The sequence below is a fragment of the Chelonia mydas genome, chromosome 10, assembly GCF_015237465.2.
Source record: "Chelonia mydas isolate rCheMyd1 chromosome 10, rCheMyd1.pri.v2, whole genome shotgun sequence".
In the NCBI taxonomy this organism is placed as follows: Eukaryota; Metazoa; Chordata; order Testudines; family Cheloniidae; genus Chelonia; species Chelonia mydas.
In genome coordinates this window covers 56,896,394-56,917,482 of record NC_051250.2, presented here as the reverse complement: position 1 = coordinate 56,917,482, position 21,089 = coordinate 56,896,394, and the positions used below count along the sequence as shown (strand labels likewise).

The window sequence follows — 21,089 nt, the reverse complement described above, 5'->3', positions numbered from 1 at the left end:
TACCTGGAATATTTCAAAGCCATAAATGTCTAAGACACCAATGTTATACTCTTCATAGTCCTTCTCCATAGCCTTATTAATGGACTAATACAAAACAGAGAGGAAAAAACATGTTTATACAAAACAAACTAGTTTAAACCCTTAAGCAACTTTGAACTGAAAAAATTTGGGTTGTACAAAAATAACCTCTTTATATGCAATGAAGAATGAAACTCCCCTTTTCTCCCCGCAAGTGTATTTCACTTTATTTAAAAAGGTAAACTCTATCGTCAGTTAGCAAATGAGTATTACATTATCCATTACAGTATACATTATATACATTACATTACATTATCCAAGCAAGTGAGCCTTCAGAGCTATTACCTGTAAATCTGTTTCTCATTAGAAAGAGTTACTGGACCATTTAAAAAGAGAAATAAAAAAAGCAAACAAGAAATAAAAGGAACGTTTATAAAAGCTCAACAGTTAGAGTTCTGCTGATATGCAACCTGATTCTTCCCATTAAACTTTTTAAATTTCTGCTTTTCCTTGCCAGCAACTTAAAAGAGCAAAACACCAGTGACACCTGCTATATAGGCAGTGGGAGCTGCCATGGTGAGGCAGTTATAAGAAAATAGCAATGCCACCCTGGAACAAACCTTTGCTCCAACTAGCCCAATATCTTGTCCAATATCTGATGTTTCTCCCTTCCCATTTCAGCCTACAGTCTCATCCTAAAAAGGGACTACCTTGCATGACAGGAAGGGAGAGGGAGTAGAATAGCATCTGGAAAGCAGCAAGAATGGGACAATGAAGGGAGGCTGTAACCACTCCCCCTGGGAGTTTCATTACCTGACTGTTCTTCCTTCCTGAGAGTGCCCCAGACTATAGGTCACATTAAGGCTCTGAAAGCATGAGCTGTATTTTGGGGATGGGGGGAGGGCAGGTGGGCGAGGAGAAGGTGGTACACCACATGGGCAGCAGTGACTGGAGGCTGAGAGGAGGCATAATGCCTCTAACGGTGCTGGAGATGGCGCACTCACCAGCCATTTAAACCGTTTGAAAAGATGTAGCATGGGCCTTCGAGCCACTATCTCGAGTTCCATGGCCATGCCTTTGTTATGCCATCCAGTGCTGCACCTATCTTTATAATGTCCCCAGCTAAATGCTCTAGGAACGCAAGCAATTTAAGGACGCCTCCAGTGCAGGAGTACTGCATGCAAGAGCCTCTCTGCACCCCTTTCCCCTGCCCTTAGCATTCCTGCTCTAGGGCAGCCACCAGGGAGCCCTGCTTGTGTGTGTGTGGAAGGGAGGCATGGAGAGGGCTGTACAGCAGTGGGTTAGCAATTAACAGCTGTTTAAGGCTTGAGGAAATGTAGTGCAGTGGGGGAAGGATACAATGGCCAAAAGCAGAGAATTGTGGGGGAAAGCCCACATGGGATATTTTTTCCTTTCATCATTTAACCCTAGTGACATAATCAGAAAAAATTCAACTTACATCCACCAGGTAGTCAAAGATGCGGGCATGAAGGGCTTTGGCTAGAGCATCTCTGGTGTAGCAGGCCTGTTCCACATTAAGCGTCACATTAATGGACTCTGATTTGCCTCCCCACTTACTGTCCATCTGCCTGCTGGTCAGTTTCTCTTTCAGGCGGCTTTGGTTAATTCCCAGGAGGAAAGCAGGGAAAGCCAAAACTGCAAGAACAACCAGGGTTGTTGTTTTTTAACTAAACCAACGGACGGTGATTTAAAGATTTAAAAAAAAAAAAAAAAAAAAAACAAGAAAACGCACAAGTATCTCAAGTAGCAGTCATCGGAAATAAACCTGGTGGGATGTGGTAAAAATGGGACTTATGGCTCAAAACCTTCTCTAAATCTTCCAAGAAATTATTCAAGTCTTTACACTCAGATGGATTTTAAATAAATTGCACCCCATCCCAAAAAAGGTCTTCAGCTGTTCACTTCAAACCTTAGAACATATTAGACAGTTTACACCAGTGATTTGAATACAAGCAAACCACTCTGGAAGAAATATGAAAATTAAGCACTGAACTCAGACTGAAAGAAATTAAACGAAATTAAACATTAAAAAGTTCTTGGTAAAAAGCATCAAGGTTCAGAACATAATAAGGAAGGATACAATTATCCAGCTCCTAATATTTCTTAAAAAGAAAAGGAGTACTAGTGGCACCTTAGAGTACTAGTACTCCTTTTCTTTTAGCGAATACAGACTAACACGGCTGCTACTCTGAAACCTAATATTTCTTACTCTCCTTCCTATGCTCATTCAGGGTTCTACAGTAAGCTACACTAGGGTTGCCTTGCCATCCACCTTTTTAAAAGACAGCAGGTGTTTTCATCTAATGCCTGGATAGGGTAGGAATATGGGCAATGCCCCAAGCATCTATGCTCTGGCTACCAAGGCCAGCTCTGGAGGGAGTTGCTGCTCCACCTCTCATTAAGTCAGTAAGATTGCGTGGGGTGCAACTAGGGACTATGACCCCGTATTGTTTTTGGAAGAGAAACCGAATTAGCAATCCCAGAGCATGAGAAATGATGTACTGTATTTGGATAAGCAGCTCACTACTCAGTTCACCTTGCAACATCTGGGCCTCAGCCTGTTGCACCATCATTAATCCTGTAATTGTTTCCAGAGCTACCTACACTCGTCACTCTCCACTGCAGCATAATTGCCAACTTCTTTAAAGCTGATGTTTCCCAAGTGCAGCACTCCTGCCACGATCTGTAGTACCAATGCCTGCTCCTCTGCAAAGATGCCGATCACATTCATTGCATGCTGGGAAAAGAAAGACATCAAGTTACTAACATTATTCATTCACCATATTTTTCACAAACCATGAATAATTAATTGGAATTAAAAAAATTAAGTCTGGGATTTTCAAAAGAATTTAAAGCAATCAGGCCTCCAAATCCCATTAAAGTTTCCACAGAATTTCATCAACAGGATGTGAGATCTAGATGAGCTCATCATATATGCCAAAATGAAGCTGAGGCGCTAAAGAAGGAGACACAGATTCTAAGACAATGTTGTATTATAAAAACATTATTCCTGTTACACAAATAGACGATTTAGACCTAACAAAAGTGAAAACTGCATACTGCATGATTCTAGAATAGTTACATTTTGGCTGGCTTAGGCTTATAACTGATCTGCAGAATAGTTTTTTATCAAGTATAGTAAATGGTTCTTTTACAAATCTGATTCCTAATCTGTAATTTTTGCCAAAGTCCCACATAGGCTGGTACAGTAATAATGATGATACTTGGCACTTAAATAACGTTTTGCATTGGAAATGGCAGAGGTGTCCACATAGCTAGCCATAGATCACACAGCAAGTCAATATCAGAGCTGGATGCAGAGCCCTGGTCTCCGGATTCTCAGGCCTGGTCTACACTTACTTTGTAAACTTACTTTGGTATAACTATGTTGTTCAGCAGTGTGAAAAATCCACATCCCTGAGCGACGCAGTTATACTGACCTAACCCCTGGTGTAGACAGCGCTATGGCGATGGGAGAGCTTCTCCCATTGACACAGCTACTGCCTCTCCCAGAGGCGGATTAACTATGCCAACAGGAGAGGCATAGTAGCGTCTTCACTAAAGCGCTACACTGCGCTGTACATGTAGACAAGCCCTCAGTCCCTTCCTCTAACCTTCAGCCCATGCTACTATATACAGTTGAGAGCTTTCTGTTTTCAATTTTCACTTTTCAGTGGAAGCTAATCATTGTGCTGTATTTTAATATTTTTCATAATACATTTTCTCTGCCTGCTGCTCACTGGCTGATCTTCTTTTCTATTGAATCTGTACCTCTAAAACAAATAGCGTGGCTATTTTAGCAGAATTATCAGAGCGCTAGCCAGAAAGAACGCCCATTCATAATAAAGGGGTAATTAAAATTATATGGGTGAGTTTTTATCTACAAGAATTTGCAGCATGTGGTTTTCCTTTTTCTGTAAATATGAAACATTAAACTGTTTGCCTTAAAAGGTATAGCTGAATGAATACACACACACAGAGCACTGATTTAAAAAACACACCAGAGTTTCCTGAAAATCAGATTTGTCATTTATATCATCTACTTTGTAGGATCCAGAGAGGCTCAGATAGTAATAGTAATCCATGCTAGTAATGCCCAGGCTGTGTTTTTGCTCTGAGGAGGCACCTTCAATAAGCTGCAAAAGAAAAACACCAGAAATCAGATATCATTCCATTACATAGCTAACTCTCTCCAACTGGGGAGGGACAGCTATTGAACAGGTGACTGAGGCTGTAATGTCAGAGAAGACAGTCTCTTTATTTGCCAGGTGAACGCAGTGCCAGCAGTGTACCTTTCTCAGGTTTCTCTGATCACATGGCTTGGAAGAACAAACACTGATTCCCATTCCCAGGAATGATTTTTTTTTTTTTAAACTTCTGTGTTCAGTAGTAGATCTTTGAATAAGACTCTCAGTTTGCAATGCTGCACGCTGATACGAGCTCCCTCGCATTAGAGGTGTGAGGAAAATGTGAACTGAATGTCAGGATAGGTCTGTCTTCAAGTCTGCAATACCAGGACTAAATCTCCAGGGAGGATTCCTCAGGTGGCCCCACTAATTTGTGACTCCCTGACCCAGAGGCCAGTTTTTCACTGTCCCCATCCTCAGCATAGTTCAAAGTGGCTTTTGGCTGCTCTGAACAATACCGGCTTGTCATAATCCCCAAGGGTCTGTTATGCCAGCTGGGGATCACCCAAGTACAGTGTTGTTCAGCTATGCCTCCTCACACCTCTTATGCCGATCAGGGCTGGGAGTGAGTGGCACAGGGCTGGGATAGGGCAATTAAAGAAGCTTCCTGATCTCTTTGTATCACCAGACTGTATGAACTGAGCCACCATGCTGCCTCAGATATATGTACATAGACACACGTTTAATACCCAAAAATGAATGAACAAACCCCCAGTGGATCCTCTGCAATCACTGTCAGAACCCTAAAGACTCCCTCTGTCCTTTTCATCTTCATGGCTTATGTTGTAGCCACCTTTTGGGGTGAGGAGAAAATGGGGTGCGCTTCAGAGTTTGTCAAAGCCTCTCCTAAACTGGGAAGAGTAGGACGCAGAAGAACAATGCATTCACTTCCCTCAAAGAAGGGGAATGCACAGTCCCTGAAGCACTTCCAGCTCCAATTCCACTTTTTCCATCTGGCAGTGATGTTTCATGTCCATGAAGCTGGCCCACAGTCACTTGTACTGACATTGTCTCTATTAGTACAACTTAACCAGTATTTTGCTTACAAGGCTCTTTCCCATCAAAAGATAGTGAAAGAAAAACAGCCCTTAGAGAAAGGTCCTATGAACTGTAATAGAGATGAAACTTTTAGGGTACTATAAAAATAATCCTAAAATCTTATAGAGTTTAATGGAGAATGATGCCTGTTTCTCTTTTGCAGCTAGACAATAGAATGCTAGGACAGAAGTTATCATTCTCTATTACATTCTACAGGACAGTTTTAAAAAATCTGCAGGGAAATTATCTACTATATTCTGTTAAACTCTTCCATGTGGGAGGTAACAGTGAATTTTCAAGCTGGCCCTTAGAAATACATCATGTTGTTACTTCACTGAGAGTCTACTGTTTTCTGGATTTGGAAAGAGACTCAAGCCACTGAATGAGTCTATGTTAGACAATGCCTTAGTGTGCACTGAAGGTACCTAGCAATATTCAGACTGCCCTTTTAAACATGCAGTCAATAGCATGACTTCATTGAGAGATGTACCAATATAAAGGAAAAACTAGAAATGGAAGAAGTATTGTTTTTAATAACTGTGAAAGGAACTGTACATTTCGGACCTGGTAAAAAATGTGAAAACTCCTCTCTCCAGGATTCCTCATTACCACCCGAGACTTTTCCAGGAGAAAGTTGGAGATCTTTCCACCATCAGGCTCCCCACCTGGGCTAAACTGGATTTCAAAGTATTTCCCCTGTAACAAATAATGATAGAGGTTTTTGAATGATTAATAAAAACTAAGCTTAAAGCAGACGCCTGTTGCAGTATAACTCAAGGAAACTAACTAGAATATTTATTCTGTATTACTTCAAGGTTAAATTAGGCCTGGACTCTTAAGAAACAATTACTTTCTTCCCCACTTTTCCATGTCCAGTTACCTAATTCTAAACCCAACATAATAATTCTGTAGTGCATTAGAACAAAGATGTACACTAACCCATATGTAAGGACTAACTGGGGGACTTCTTTCCTCTGCCTTATTTGGTTGGTGTAAATTAGGCAGATTGCAGAAATTAAACACTGATGGCTAAATTTACTACTGATGTATGTGGGAACTACTCCAGTGTTGTAAATTTACAACCCCATAAACCAATGGTTAATACTGCCTTCTGTTTCCACATGATGTATATCAATGATCCTTTTATCTTGGTGGACTGAGGAATTGCATTCATAACCCATGTCAACTTCAAAATATACCCTTACTTCTATTTTGTGAAGGGGATGACTAAGGGGAGCAAAAGGGGAAGAAGTTTGTCAAGCAAGGCACACTGCTAATACAGGTAGTCACAGATGAGGAAATACATTGGAAAAAAATAAGGATATCTACAGTTTCGAATTTTTTTTCCCCCTTGCAGGATGCATCAGATAACATAGTTGTATATTTTAGTTCACTTGATATCTGAATGTCTGTGAAGACATTTATATTTTATTCTATCCAGTCTGTTTTCAACAAGGGTCTAACATCTGAAAAGCACGGTTCAAATTTCATACTGGTGTAAAAGGATAAAACTCCATTTTAATTAAATAGAGCTGTGCCCATTTAAGCAAGCGGGGTATTTGGTCCCACATATGTACTGTAACGTTGTCCCATTCTCTCTTCACTATATTTTATAAATACATGGTGATTCTTCCCAATTAAATGTTGTAAGGGCTACGTTACTTAAAACGGAACTTAGGATACAATATCAGGCCATTATTCTGCATATGTAGTGTTAGTTCCCATTACTATGTATAACATTTATAATCAAGTGCTGAAAACAATTCCTTATTGCTTTTTGGAAAGATGAATAACCTTCATGCCCAACAGGGAAGCCTAGCAATTGTTCCATCCCATTAAAAAAAAATCACAGCTAATCATTACACGGGTTGGAAAATAGATATGCTCATACCTTCCAGTTCAGAGCAGATTAGGCCCCAGTTAGGTTGCTAATTGTCTTGTTTACACATCACACTGCTTACAAATAGCTTTGCCCAAACAGTAATAGAAACAAACATTTGCAATAACATCTAGGAGACCTTGAAATGTGTGCCTCTCCATTTATATGAAAACCAGCATTTTCCTTCACAAAGATGGCCAAATCAAACCCACACATGTTAGGAGCAAAAGCAATCTTTTGCGGAGAGGAACTTACAAATCTGCTAGAGTTATTGTTCCGTACAGTCTTCGCATTCCCAAAGGCTTCCAGTAAAGGGTTTGATTGCAGAATAATGTCCTTCACATGCTGTAATTAAAAAAAAAAAAAATCTGCTTTGGGATCTTTATCAAGGTCTTGGAGCATTCATATGAAACCATGATTTGTAAACTTGATATCTATAAGGAGCAAGGATGCCTGTCTCTACAAGCAGGCTTTAGAATATCCTCTTGGCCAGGTGAGGGGGAATCTGCCAACATGTCTGCAGAATGCAGGTTTTTTTTTTAAATTCAGTTTCTCATTCTTATAATTGTGAAGAAAATCATCCAAACTTAAACAGAAAGTAAATTGATGCAGTCATCTTCCTGAACTTGCAGATAGCTATGAGCAGCAGCACTGGCTATGCCAAGAAGGAGCACAATGAAACTGACCTGTTTCTTGACAGTTTCATTGCTGCTCACAGGATTTGAAGCAGAGGCAGACTCTGGTCAAGGATAAAGTAACAGAGACTTTTTCTCTCACACTCTTGCAGCAGCTAGGAAGATGGGGGGATGGACAAGAATACAGGAGGAAGAAAAGCAAAGTGGCGCAGATCCCCTCCCCTTAGCATCAGTAAGCCACTACCACTGGCCTTGGTGGTAGAATCCTCCTACCCCTGAATTGGTAGAGTTTCTCCCCTTGTTAGTAGGTGGCTTGCAATTTTTAAAACCCTGTTTCTAGGGAACATTAAAACAACAACAAATATCCATGTAGAACAGTTCACAATTGGCTGAGTGATTTACTGGAGTGGAAGCGGGATCAGAGAGAAATGGGTTAGTTTTCTCCTGGAACACTGGGAGGAGGCTACCAAACTTGATGGACTAATGGTTTGGATCCTGTATGGTGAATCCTATGTTCCTCTGTTTCACTAAGTACATTTTATCTGAGAAACTTTATTTTTCTGGATCATGGCTAGATTGAGTTGGACAAAAAACCTTGAGGATCATATTTTAACCTGAGCAACTGCATATAAATCTACATTAAATCAACAGAGTTACTCCAGGTTTATACCAAGTGCATCCGGTGGCACAATCTGGCCCAAGGTTGCAACATTTCTGGCCACATTTTATCCTCTTTGCCTTTAACTTCCCCTCTAAATAAGACCTACTGTCCAAACAAGAAGTATAATGAAACAAGTAGAGAAGGAAACTGGAATCTTGAGGACAATGACAAATGGGATAAAATGGAAGAAGGCAGAGAATTTGGAAAATGTAGGGCTTCAAAAGCAGATTCAGAACTCTGCTGAATAATTAAAAATTGAGACAAAATACATAGGATATGTTTGGATAGTGAAAAGCATCTGGTGATCAGAATGGGGAACAATAATTATTTTAACACTATACATATCATCACTTGGTTTCAAAGTATTTATGTCCTGTTTATGAAATAACTGCTTACTAATTAAACCTATAACCTTGGAGCCCAATCTTGCAATTCCTTAAAACAAGCAAAACTCGTCAAGACAATGGGAGTTTTGCCTGCATAAGGAATGCTAGCTCAAGACCACAGATGGGCTAGTGGTTAGCTCTGTGAGAGCTTCGAATCAGACAGCAAGGAGAAAAGTGCTGGGAGCAGGCCATGAGGAGGCCACTGGATTCTCACTTACCCAGATTCAATTATCATAAAACTCAGCCTAGCAGATGTGGAGCGGCATCAGCCCATAGTTTGAAGCATTGGCTGTGGAAGGGCCATTTGCTTTAATGGGAGTAGGATCAGGCTGTTAGTTTCTTGCTCAAAATTAGTGTATATTCAGGTTTGTGTAGACAGGATTGAATTTCACACAAAAATAATACACTACTCAAGGAAACGTATCAGTTTAATCAGCTCTGTTTTGTAACTGGTGAGTTTATTTTGCATCTTGTAGGAAGAGCTGGGATTTAGTTAAAATAACTGAAACAATTATTTATAATTTGATTAAGTCCACTCCAAAAATAACACAATGCATATTTTCCCTTTGCTATTGAATGACTGTGCAATGTTCCCTGTATCATTGTCTCCACAAACAAAACAGGAAGAACATAATCATCATCAGAGCTTGTACTAAGGCCAATGTATTATGGTAAGCAGAAAAAAAAAAAGCACACTGGTAAAGGGTAGCTGCTACATACCAAGAATAGTTGTCTGTCAATCAGCCGATGATCTCATAGAACTCCATTAGTGGAATTTTATGGATAATTTACTGCATTAGCTTTAGTTAAAATGCTTGTGTAGATAGTGCAGACAGTAGTTTCAGAATTATTAACAAGCAACTATTCACCAGTCTAGCTAGCTCCCAGAAATTACATTTCCTACTAGATAATTTGTTTAAAATGATGTTTAATAAAAGTCCTTCTCTTTTCCCTCTAATGTGTGAACACAAATCCATGATTTAATGGGAGATATGAACCACTGAGACAGTTCAATTCTCTCTGGATCTGAAAGGTCTAGTAAAAATTCATATTTGACATTGTAGAAAAAGCAGATTTTTTGAGGTTTTGTTAAATAATGTTTGGTTGCTATAAATTAAACTCCTCTCCCTACAGCTTGAGGTCACAAATTTCCTTAAAAACGTTTTTTCCCCAAAATCTTTAACCTTTAAATAATTCAGCATCAACACTGAAGCTGTTCCACAGGGGTCTGTTCAGACTAGTAGGTTTTCATCTTATGGACTCCCCATCCACAGGTGGAGGACCAGCAGATCTGTGCAGGGGTGAATCCCTGGCCCCAATTCATCCGTCCCCTACAGAGTGCAGTTCATGGATACCTGAACTCTGGAAGACCCATTTGTGCAGTAGAGCCACACCAGTTTCTATGCTAGGGGATCTATGTTGGCTGTACATGTGTGCTCAGCCATTTACCTCGTAAGTGTTATCTCTTGCATTGTGGCTATACAGTAAGATTTGACATGGTTTCTTTACAGCAACATTACACTATATCAACTCACCTGTACCTTGGGGCCACCTCCTGATATTTTAGAGATGTAACTCATGATATATTTAGCAGCTACAGTCTTTCCAGCACCGCTTTCACCGCTAGGAAGAGAGGAACACAAAGACACATCTGTTAAGTTGTTCAGACCTGAAAACAACATGGAACTTGATAAAATGTGTGATACTGCCATGCTCAGAAGCACTAAAACTGTGTAGATAGAGAGGTTACCCCAAAATAAAAGTCTGATAGTTAGACCTTCATGATTTAGTTTTCTAAGGAAACACTGAGGAAAACGTAACTAAAAGAAGAAAGATAAATTGTCATTCCTACCAAAAGGTTTTCCAACACAGGCCCAAATTCTACACTCTGATACACTAAATCAGGAACAACTCTAGTGAAGACAAGTATAAATACAGAGTAACTCAGGTTTCCACTGGAGTTGTTTGAGATTTACCTTGTTTAACCAAGAACAGCTACCAAATAATAAATATGCCCCAAATTTAAATCAGGTGATTTAATAGCATATAGAATATGACATATAACATTCTAACGTGATACTTCTGGGGCATGTTTGTCACTGAATGACATAGAATAAATAATGTTACACACACACACACACACACACACACAAAATCTCCACCAAACATATAAAAAGAGAAAGTATTAAAACAAAGAAATTAATATACTTCAGCTGAAATTTTTCAAGGGGCTAAGAACCCAATTCCCATTGGATTTTTAGTGGGATTTGTGTGCCTAATTCCCTTAGGTTTCCTTGAAAATCCCAGCCTTATGTTTTAAGGCAAGCCATCTGCCTAGATTCCACAGGAGTCTTTTCTTTTTTTTTTAGGCGTTCCTAAATGAAATCGTCATTCAGGATGTGATTAATAATGACTCACTGAGTACTATCTTCCTGGTCTTATGCCTCTTGACACAGACTACGAGAAGGCTTAATACTCCACTCTAACTTTTCACAGTTCCTTCCTCCCTTCCTTTAAAATATTTCACTTCAGTGGTGACATTAGGATACATCTTGCAACAGACTAGGAGTCCCTTTCATCTACTGCTAGCTGTTGGACAAAGATCACAGGACCTCTCAAGGGGGGAAAAAGGTTCTGTGTTGAACTGGAATGGGTTAAGATGATACTACATACTGGGCATGATTCTGATCTCACACTTGAAAATTGTGATTTCAATGGAATTAGTCATAATTTACACTGATGTTGGTGCAAGTCACATCAGTCCTCATATTCAGCACAGTTAACCCATCTTACACCACTTTTGATGAGACAAATCAGGTCTCATCCAGATGGTGGTGAGAGGGCACAGTATTGTATTTTGAAATCGTTTGTCCTCATGCATAAAAGTCTGAGGGATCCTCAAGTCTCTGAACAAATTCAACACGTTTTGATACCATGGGTCAGACTATGCACAGTTGTGCCTGGGTGTGGACCAAATGCATGCCCTGCTCAAATCCTGCCCCATATTTCCCAGGATAACTTCTGCCTGTGTTGGAAAGGGGAATGGATTTGCCAGTTGATGCCAATGTGTAACTCCCCATTAGCATCAACGATGGCCAAATTCCCAATAGGTTCAGGTCTGATAAGCACTCAGAAGTTCAGATCTTTATCCAGACCTCCTGGGTCTGTAAAACCAGACTGGAATTCTCACAAGGTGCCTCATCCTTTGGGCTTCCAGTCAATGTAAAAATATTCTGAGAAGAGCCATCAGAAATGTCACCACATTGGCATCTCATCCTGATAACAACTAGGAAGCATATATCAAATATTATCAATTTTTAAAAAGATGAATAGTTTTTGAACCTCTCAACAATTTTTTTTCTGAATTCAGTTTGAGTTCTGGGTGAAGGCTTGAGTCAGTTATTTTATTATTTGAACCACTTCACCTAACCCTAATCAGCATGAAGAAGAGAATGCAGCCATTTGGCTTTATCCTCTGGAAAAATCTGAAGTACAGCTACATTCACTACAGCAGGGAGATTTCAGAGTAACAGCCGTGTTAGTCTGTATTCGCAAAAAGAAAAGGAGCACTTGTGGCACCTTAGAGACTAACCAATTTATTTGAGCATAAGCTTTCGTGAGCTACAGCTCACTTCATCGGATGCATTCTGTGGAAAGTGTAGAAGATCATTTTATACACACAAAGCAAGAAAAAATACCTCCCCCCACCCCACTCTCCTGCTGGTAATAGCTTATCTAAAGTGATCACTCTCCTTACAATGTGTATGATAATCAAGTTGGGCCATTTCCAGCACAAATCCAGGTTTTCTCCCCCCCCCCCCACACAAACCCACTCTCTTGCTGGTAATAGATTATCTAAAGTGACCACTCTCCTTACAATGTGTATGATAATCAAGGTGGGCCAGCAGGGAGAGTAATCTCTGCATTTAAAAGTCCACATCAACAGAACGTCTGAAAGCTAAAAACAGAAAAAGTGCAGTTCTTCACAGCAAAGTCTGGCCAGAGTGGATACTCAATTTTAAAAGCAGGAAGGATAAATCCATCCAACCTGAATCAGATACCTGAGCTAGTGTATAAAGCAAATATAAAAAGAAACTAAAAGTTAAAATTGAAGTGAACAGCACTGATTTATATTTTCCTTTTCCAATTTCCTATTGGAGAGAGTAGTAACAGATTTTGATAGGTTTCTACTAAATATTTCTAATGTGAAGCAAACTTTTGAGAGAACTGGTACACAGAAACTCAAGGTAACACTAGTAAAATCTAGGAATAAACTTCATGTCTATAATATGGTATTCAAATCCTCACACCATTTCAAAGCACAGTCACAAGCAATCCGAATTATGTAATTGGAGCATCGGCGGCTTCTAGCGATACCAGTTTCCAAACTGCTCAAACATTGGTTAAACATCTCTTAAAACATTTTGTTGTATTAACATGAAGCAATAAACCTTGAAATGTTTCCTCCTATTCTGTGGGCCCAATTTGTGCTGATACAAGAGTCAGGTCCTTTCCCGACCCACCAAATGCTTTGCATTGCTCCGTCAGTGCAGAACAGCCAGTAGCCATAATAACCGGCTATCAGGATTTAGAGATATAAGGAATCTTTCCTTCATGCCTCTGACACCACTTCCTCTGCCAGTTTTAGGGATGTGTTGTGGCGAGAGACGAGTGACCAGTTTCCATCTGTCAGAATAGCTCTTAAGGACCATTGTTGCTGGGTGAAACTTACAGAAACCCTGATGCTATAATTGAGATCAGGATTTGAGCAAATGGAAGCTCTTCTTTGGTATGGAGTGCCGGACTGGGCTCAAAGTCACTTTTCAGCATGAGGATTGCCATTGGCAGTAGGCTAACAGCTGTCTTTCATCATGTGAGCCTCCATTTTGCTGGGTTGCACAAAATGGGTTCAGCTCACTTTTAAGTTTGACTTGAGTGAAGTTTCAGCATTTTCTTCCCTGCAACTGTCTGACTGTGGAGACTGAAACGATTAAACACCCAGAAATAGATTGAAGGAGTTTGGAAAAACAGATGAATGATGATCCTGCAAGTCTAAAATAAATCTGGAAACATATTATAGGAGCAGGGATGGGGTCTGTCCTTTTTTCTCTCTTTGTGTAGTACCTAGCACATTGTGGGAGCTATAGGAAACAAATATCAATGGACCCAAATTCATCTCTGGTTTAACTCCCATTAGGTCAGTGCAGTTCCACTAGGGATGAATTTTGCCCATTGTGAGAATATTTTCTCTCTCTTAGGGTTTTATATTAGCACCCATCACCATGGTGTCTGAGTGTGTCCATGTTAAACAGCTTAGCAAAGCTAGATCCCTAATGGACTTAATGAAATCTTCTGCTCTGGCGCTTTCTTAGATTAAAGAAAACTTTGCTTTTTTTTCTTTAAACACGGGAATGTTCTGATTATGGTAGAAAAACTTTATCAAAGAGGGAAGTTTTTGCAATGTGACCTAAAGTTTAGTTATTTATTTCTGTAATGCAGGCATTTCTGTAGTGCTGTCTGTTTTCTCCAGTAACAGCTGACCCTGTTTGGATACTGTTTTTACCTAGTTAGGAGATTATTGGGAGTCACACCTCCCAACCTACCAGGGTCCTAGCGTGGGACCACAATGTATGACAAATATTCAAAATGAGGGATACACAAAAAATTATTCAGACTGCTTTGTAACCTCAGTTACATGATTCCTTATTTCTGATATAAGCAACCCTCAACAATAAGAATGAGGAGGCTCCAGATTTGTGTGGAGCACAGGTAATTTCAGGACTAAAATGAGGGACATCGGTGGAGATTGCAGGGAGAAAGAAAGCAGTATGTATGGATCAGCTATATTTTAAAAGTATGGAGACATGAGAAGAATTAAAACGGTTCCCTACAGGATCATAGAATCATAGAACTGGAAGGGACCTCGAGAGGTCATCTAGTCCAGTTGCCTGCACTCAAGGCAGGACTAAGCATTATCTAGACCAGGGGTGGGCAAACTTTTTGGTCCGAGGGCCACTTCTGGGTGGGAAAACTACATGCAGGGCCAGGGCAAGGCGCTGGGGTGTGGGAGGGAGTGAGGGGTGTGGAACGGGATGCGGTGTGCAGGAAGGGGCCCAGGGCAAGGGGTTGGGGTAGAGGAGGGGTGTGAGGTGCAGCAGGGGGCTCAGGGAAGGGGGTTGGGGTGCAGGAGGGGTGTAGGGTGCAGCAGGGGGCTCAGGGCAGGGAGTTGGGGTACAGGAGGGATGTGGGGTGCAGCAAGGGGCTCAAGGCAGGGAGTTGGAGTGCGGGGTGCAAGAGGGGTTCAGGCTCTGGCTCGGCGCTGCTTACCTGGAGCAGCTCCAGGGTGGCAGTGGCACGCACTGGGGCCAGGGCAAGCTCCCTGCCTGCCTGCCCTGGTCCCGTGCCATGCCGCTCCCAGAAGCGGCCGGCACCACATCCCTGTGGCCCCAGAGGAGGGAGGGGGGCAGAGAGCTCCGCGTGCTTCTCTTGCCTGTGGGTACCTCCACCGAAGTTCCCATTGGCCACGGTTCCCCATTCCCGGCCAATGGGAGTTTCGGGGGAGGTACCCACAGGGAAGAGCAGCGTAAGAGCCCCCTCCCCCAGGGGCTGCAGGGAAGTGGTGCCAGCCGCTTCTGGGAACTGTTTCATTTCTTCTCTGAAGGTCCAGATCCAGCCCGCGGGCCATAGTTTGCCCATTCCTGATCTAGATCATCCCTGACAGGTGTTTGTCCAACCTGCTCTTAAAAATTCACAATGATAGAGATTCTACAACCTCCCTAGGAATTTATTCCAGTGCTTAACCACTCTGACAGTTAGGAATTGTTTCCTAATGTCCAACCTAAACCACCCTTGCTGCAATTTAAGCCCATTGCTTCTTGTCCTATCCTCAGAGGTTAGGAAGAACAAGTTTTCTCCCTCCCCCTTATAACAACCTTTTATGTACTTGAAAACTGTTATCATACCCCTCTCAGTCTTCTCTTCTCCAGACTAAACAAACCCATTTTTTTCAATCTTCCCGCATAGCTCATGTTTTCTAGACCTTTAATAATTTTTCTTGCTCTTCTCTGGATTTTCTCCAGTTTGTCCATACCTTTCCTGAAATGTGGCGCCCAGAACTGGACACAATACTCCAGTTGAGGCCTAATCAGTGCAGAGTAGAGTGGAAGAATTACTTCTCGTGTCTTGCTTACAATACTCCTGCTAATACATCCCAGAATGATGTTTTGCTTTTTTTGCAACAGCGTTACACTGTTGACTCATATTTAGCTTTCAGAGTAGCAGTCGTGTTAGTCTGTATTCGCAAAAGAAAAGGAATACTAGTGGCACCTTAGAGACTAACAAATTTACTTGTGGCACCTTAGAGACTAACAAATTTACTTTGTTAGTCTCTAAGGTGCCACAAGTTCTCCTTTTCTTTTGCATATTTAGCTTGTGATCCACTATGGCCCCCAGATCCCTTTCCGCAGTACTCCTTCCTAGGTAGTCATTTCTCATTTTGTATGTGTGCAACTGATTGTTCCATGTTATATTATCAATAAGAACTAAGCTGTATATAGGCTCATATTGTATCTCACTCTTGAAAGAGAGTCAAATGAAACAGGAGAGAAAACAAAAAGCCTTTCTAAAGTGGCATTCCAAAATGAACCACCAATTACACTTTCACTTTTAAAAGATGTCCTCCCTTAGGTAGAATTATGCCTTTAGTACTGTGACCTACTAGAGATGCCATATACTTCCTGCTATGCTCCCTAAGATACCCTCGTTTCATGTACAGTTTTGCCCATGAGCAACCAATAATTTTCGAGGACATTTCCTGTGTGATATAATAAATAAAGGCCTATATCTAGGCTTGGCAGAATTCAATTTTTATTTTTTTTATAATTGACAGATAATATCATTGTTTATTTTTAAGCTTTTTTTTTTTTTTTTTTTAGTTTTTTCAGCTATTTAAATTTTCAGATGCATGAAATTATGGGGAGTCAGAATTATTTACTGACAGTAGACAATGGAATTCAAAAAGTTAAAGGTTTAGAAACTGTTAAAACACAAACTGTCAATATCCCATGTCAAAATATATAAACTAAATATCCTTAAATCAACCAATCAGACCTGTTTTTACTATTCGTTCACTAGTCCATTTGTAAAACACCTAACTCAAAAGTCTAAATCACTGCATTTTGATGCTAGTAAGTTCTCAACCAGCATTTTTCTTACTTTGCTTCTCTGTAAATGATGATTATTGATGGAAATATTTTCCATCGGTTTATGCGCATGCAGTGAAATCAATGTTTATTGACATTTATCGATAGAAATCTAACCTTTCCAAGCCTATCTGTATCTAACCACAGCAGCTCAGCATAACAGCTGGTACCTTCAAAAGGAACCACAGGGGGCTAGGTACACAACTCCAATTGAAAGTCAGTGGAATACAGGTGCATACCTCCCAGACAACATTAGCATGCTGTTTAGAACAACCTTCACATGGGGAAACACATAAATGGATCCCTAAAGATCTCTAAGCTATAGTTTCCCATTTGGGGCATACCTTGCAAGACCATGCTGTAGTAACCTAAGGGCAAGTTACAGAGAACAGGGGGATAAGAAACGCTAAGACAAATAACACCGCGTTTAATAAATTTGAACCCATTTAACACAGTGTCATAAATCACTTTAAACAAAAGTTTTCCTCACTGTATAACTTATCCCGCCCCCACTCCCTTCTTCAAATGATGTGTGGTTTGTATTATTCATTAAATAGTGGTAGCTATGAATACTAACATGGAGGAATTTAGTTCCATTTTATTTGTAGTCTCTAGATTTAAGTGATACTTTAAATAATGTGACTTTGGTTTCAAGCCTGCCTTTTCACAGTTTACTTTACATTTACACATGCACATACTTTTCCTAGTTTTTACAGTTTTATTGATCAGAGACCAGTAAATAGCCAAAATTAATCTAGAGCCGCAATATGATGATGGTACATTATTTATATGCTGCAACAACTGTATCTGATGTACTTTGTTTGATAGTATCTTGCCTTCTCCTGAGTAAAGCACAAAATTAGTTAAATGCCTCGAGAATTGTAGTAATTCCCGTAAATGATTCACCTAGAGCAGTTTTTCCATGGATACCTATCTGCTTTTTTACTTCTCCAATGATTATAAAATAATACAAGCTCCATTTTCTATCTTAGTCTCTTTATATATCATAGAAGAGCATGTTTCTTAAATTTAGAAAAAAGTGGCTATAATGGCTCAAGTTCATTAGAGAAACAAAAATGACATTTCATTTGAAATAATGTCATGTTACAGTAGGAAATGTTTCCATATATAACTGTTACAAAAATTGCAAAATATGGTATATATCCTAAAAGAAAAAGGAAGAAACCGGATTATGGAACATAAACTGTAAGTGGCACTGACATAATTCATCTTCAACCTGGAGTTTTTCCTTACTGGAAATCAAGTTCACTTTCTTGATATCTTCGTAATCATTAAAAAATGCTTATTAGGTTTTTAAACAATTTTTTCCAGTAGTAGTTGCTACTCTGAAAGAGTCAAATTTGCACAACACAGACTCTTAAAACTTCACTGAACTCAGAATAAAGCTAAAAAATTATGTAGAAACTTATTTCCACTTCTTCATCGTTGAGAGGAAGGGTAATTTAGTGATTAAAGTAGGGGATTGGGAGTCAAGACTTCTGACTCCTGTGCCCCCCCCGACACTAATTTGTTGTGTGACTTGAGGGGAAGTCACTTAAAATCCTGTGCACCAATTTCCCCATCTGCAGAATGGGAGGGATAATACTTATCTACATGATTGGGACATTGAGGAGCTTTATTAGTTAATGTACACAAAGTGCTCTTAGATCTACCAACCAAGGACACTGCAGAGGTAAAATATTATTCTCTTGTGTTTGGAGAAGTCTACATGTAAAGTTTCATTTCTTTAGTTTTGTTCAAAGCATCCCCATCTGCTTTGCCTTACACAAATATTTCTCCCCCATTCTGCTGGTGGCTTTTGCCTCACTGTTTCTTATCATGTTGAAGATTTGTGTGTGAGTGCCTTTTCCTGAGTGGCTGCTACCAGTAAGATTCAATCACATCTCCAGCGGCATTCTCCACTGCAGAAGTTTTCAAAAAAATCAATTGTTTGAGGCTTGCATGGGTTTTGCAATGAAGCAGCAGGACCAGATTTTTTTAAATTGACTTTTGGCCTTAACCAATTTAAGATAAAGAGTTAGTCAGATTGTTTTACTGAAAGGGGGAAGGTGGAAAGAAGTCTCTATTAAAGTAAATTAATATCAGTAAAGTTGTTGTACCATCGTAAGGTCATGATAGGTAGCCTTCTTGTAAGTAAACACTACCAGATGCAGATGAAAACTAAACTGATATTAAAAACAGGAAGAGAGACTTGAATTGAGAAATTTCTTCATAGCACACTAAAACACCTCATGGAAGAAGTCGTCCGAGCTGATAAAAAAGGGGAATAAAGCTTCCACCTTTGCAGAAACATAACCCTTTAAGGATAATCTGAAGAAAATATCTATTATCTCACACAAAACAGGAAATTACTAATCATAACATCCACTGCCATGATCACAAGACAATGATGCTCTAGAGGGAATTTAAAACAACCTCAAAACAAGTCTACAGACAACCCTTCATAGTTCAAATCTCAGCTGAGTGAATCGTTTTTTGTTGGGGTTTTTTTGGGCAGTTCTTAGGTATCCATTGAAGGGCAGCCATTTTTTTATTTGGGACGGGGGGAGGAACAGTTCAATAGGCTATTAGAGTAGGATACAGAAGCCAGATCCAATAATATACACTTAAATAAATAACCATGCATATGCCTTAGCAAAACTCAGTGAAATGAAATCAAACATCAAACTGCTGCTGAAGCCTAAACCGCTTAATGTGAATAACATTTTGGCCACTATGGCTACACAGCAAATCACTTCAAACTACACTCTCCTCCATATATGGGAACAAGTGCACAGACAGACATGCTGCCTCTTGTGAATTTCAGATGCATGCACTAGTAACTAAAATTGTCAAATACCCAAGCTCTTTAACCACTCAATTGCCATGGACAAGCGGACATTTTTGTGACATTCTGCCCCTCCTGCCCTCTTTCCTCCAGAGAGCACTGCACAGCCCTGGGGAAAGAGGGATAGAGCAATCCCTGTTTCTCCTGATCACAGGGACTCTGCAATTCTGCCTAGCACCTACGAGGGCCACACAAATGGTGCTAAGGAAGGCTCCTTGCATCCTTTCCCCTACCACCTGGACACACACACTGTGCACCTGCATCCAGGCCAGGAAGAATCCAACCCTTGAATAGCCTCATTGTTTACATTGTCCACAACCATTTATAAAAGCTCAGTGTTCTACAGCTATAATTAGAAACATGTACAGTTTTCTTAACACACATGGTAATTATTCTACAAATAAAACAGGCTTGTCTGTCCCTTGAAAGATATATGACAAGACTCAGTATTTTCTTACTAGATGAAACTGGCTGTCTCAAAAGAGCATATATGGATAGACAGGCACTGGAAGCAGAAATGGCATCAGTGAAAGGAGAGAGAAACCCTTTTTTCAAAACAGTAAATGAATAGCTTGAGATTTTAGCTGCAGAAGGGCAGGTCCAATGAAAGATAAACAAGGGAAAACCCTTACTACCTTAGATGAATAAAAGAAAAGCAGAGCAGAACATTTCCATGGCATTCTTAATAGACTCTCACCAAAAAAAACATTTAACTTCAGTAATGTAGCAAAGACAGAAGAGCTTGATGAAGCTATGAGGAAATTACTCTGGATGAATTTAAAGCAGCTACTGAAAGACTACGTAACAATAAATTGCCAGGTAAAGATCAAATTGCAAAACTGCTTAAAGCAAGTGGAAGGGGCAATATGAAAATCCTGCTATGCCTCTTCAGTTTGGTCTGGGAGAAAGAATACACCACAGAAGAAGGGAAAAGAGGGATTACAATCAAACTCCCCCAAAGAGATATTAGAGTTTTGTAACAAGTGGCATGGGATTATGCTGCTTTCAGTCCCAGGGGAAAGTCTGCTATGCCATCACCCTAAGCAGATTTAGAGACAAACAAGTTGTAGATCTTGTGTAGACCAGCTCTTCATCCTGTGTAATATTGTAGAGCAAAGCAATGAATGGTAGCCCCCAGTAGTCCTGAGTTTTGTGGATTTCCAAAAGGCATTTGATAGTGTAGATAGAAAATCACTGAGACAGATAATATAAAAC

At 40.1% G+C, this 21,089-nt stretch overlaps 1 protein-coding gene across 2 annotated transcripts in view; it reads right to left on the bottom strand.

Moving 5' to 3' along the window:
- Positions 1-21,089, bottom strand: part of MYO1E (myosin IE) — a 146,596-nt gene that overhangs the window by 58,505 nt on the left and 67,002 nt on the right. For both annotated transcript variants that reach the window (XM_037910559.2, XM_037910560.2), the window contains exons 5-11: positions 10,361-10,448; positions 7,399-7,488; positions 5,829-5,960; positions 4,041-4,175; positions 2,644-2,776; positions 1,478-1,674; positions 4-84 (exon numbers count right to left, since the gene is read on the bottom strand). In XM_037910559.2, coding sequence (XP_037766487.1) covers positions 4-84; positions 1,478-1,674; positions 2,644-2,776; positions 4,041-4,175; positions 5,829-5,960; positions 7,399-7,488; positions 10,361-10,448 — 856 coding nt within the window. The remainder of the gene's footprint in view (positions 1-3; positions 85-1,477; positions 1,675-2,643; positions 2,777-4,040; positions 4,176-5,828; positions 5,961-7,398; positions 7,489-10,360; positions 10,449-21,089) is intronic.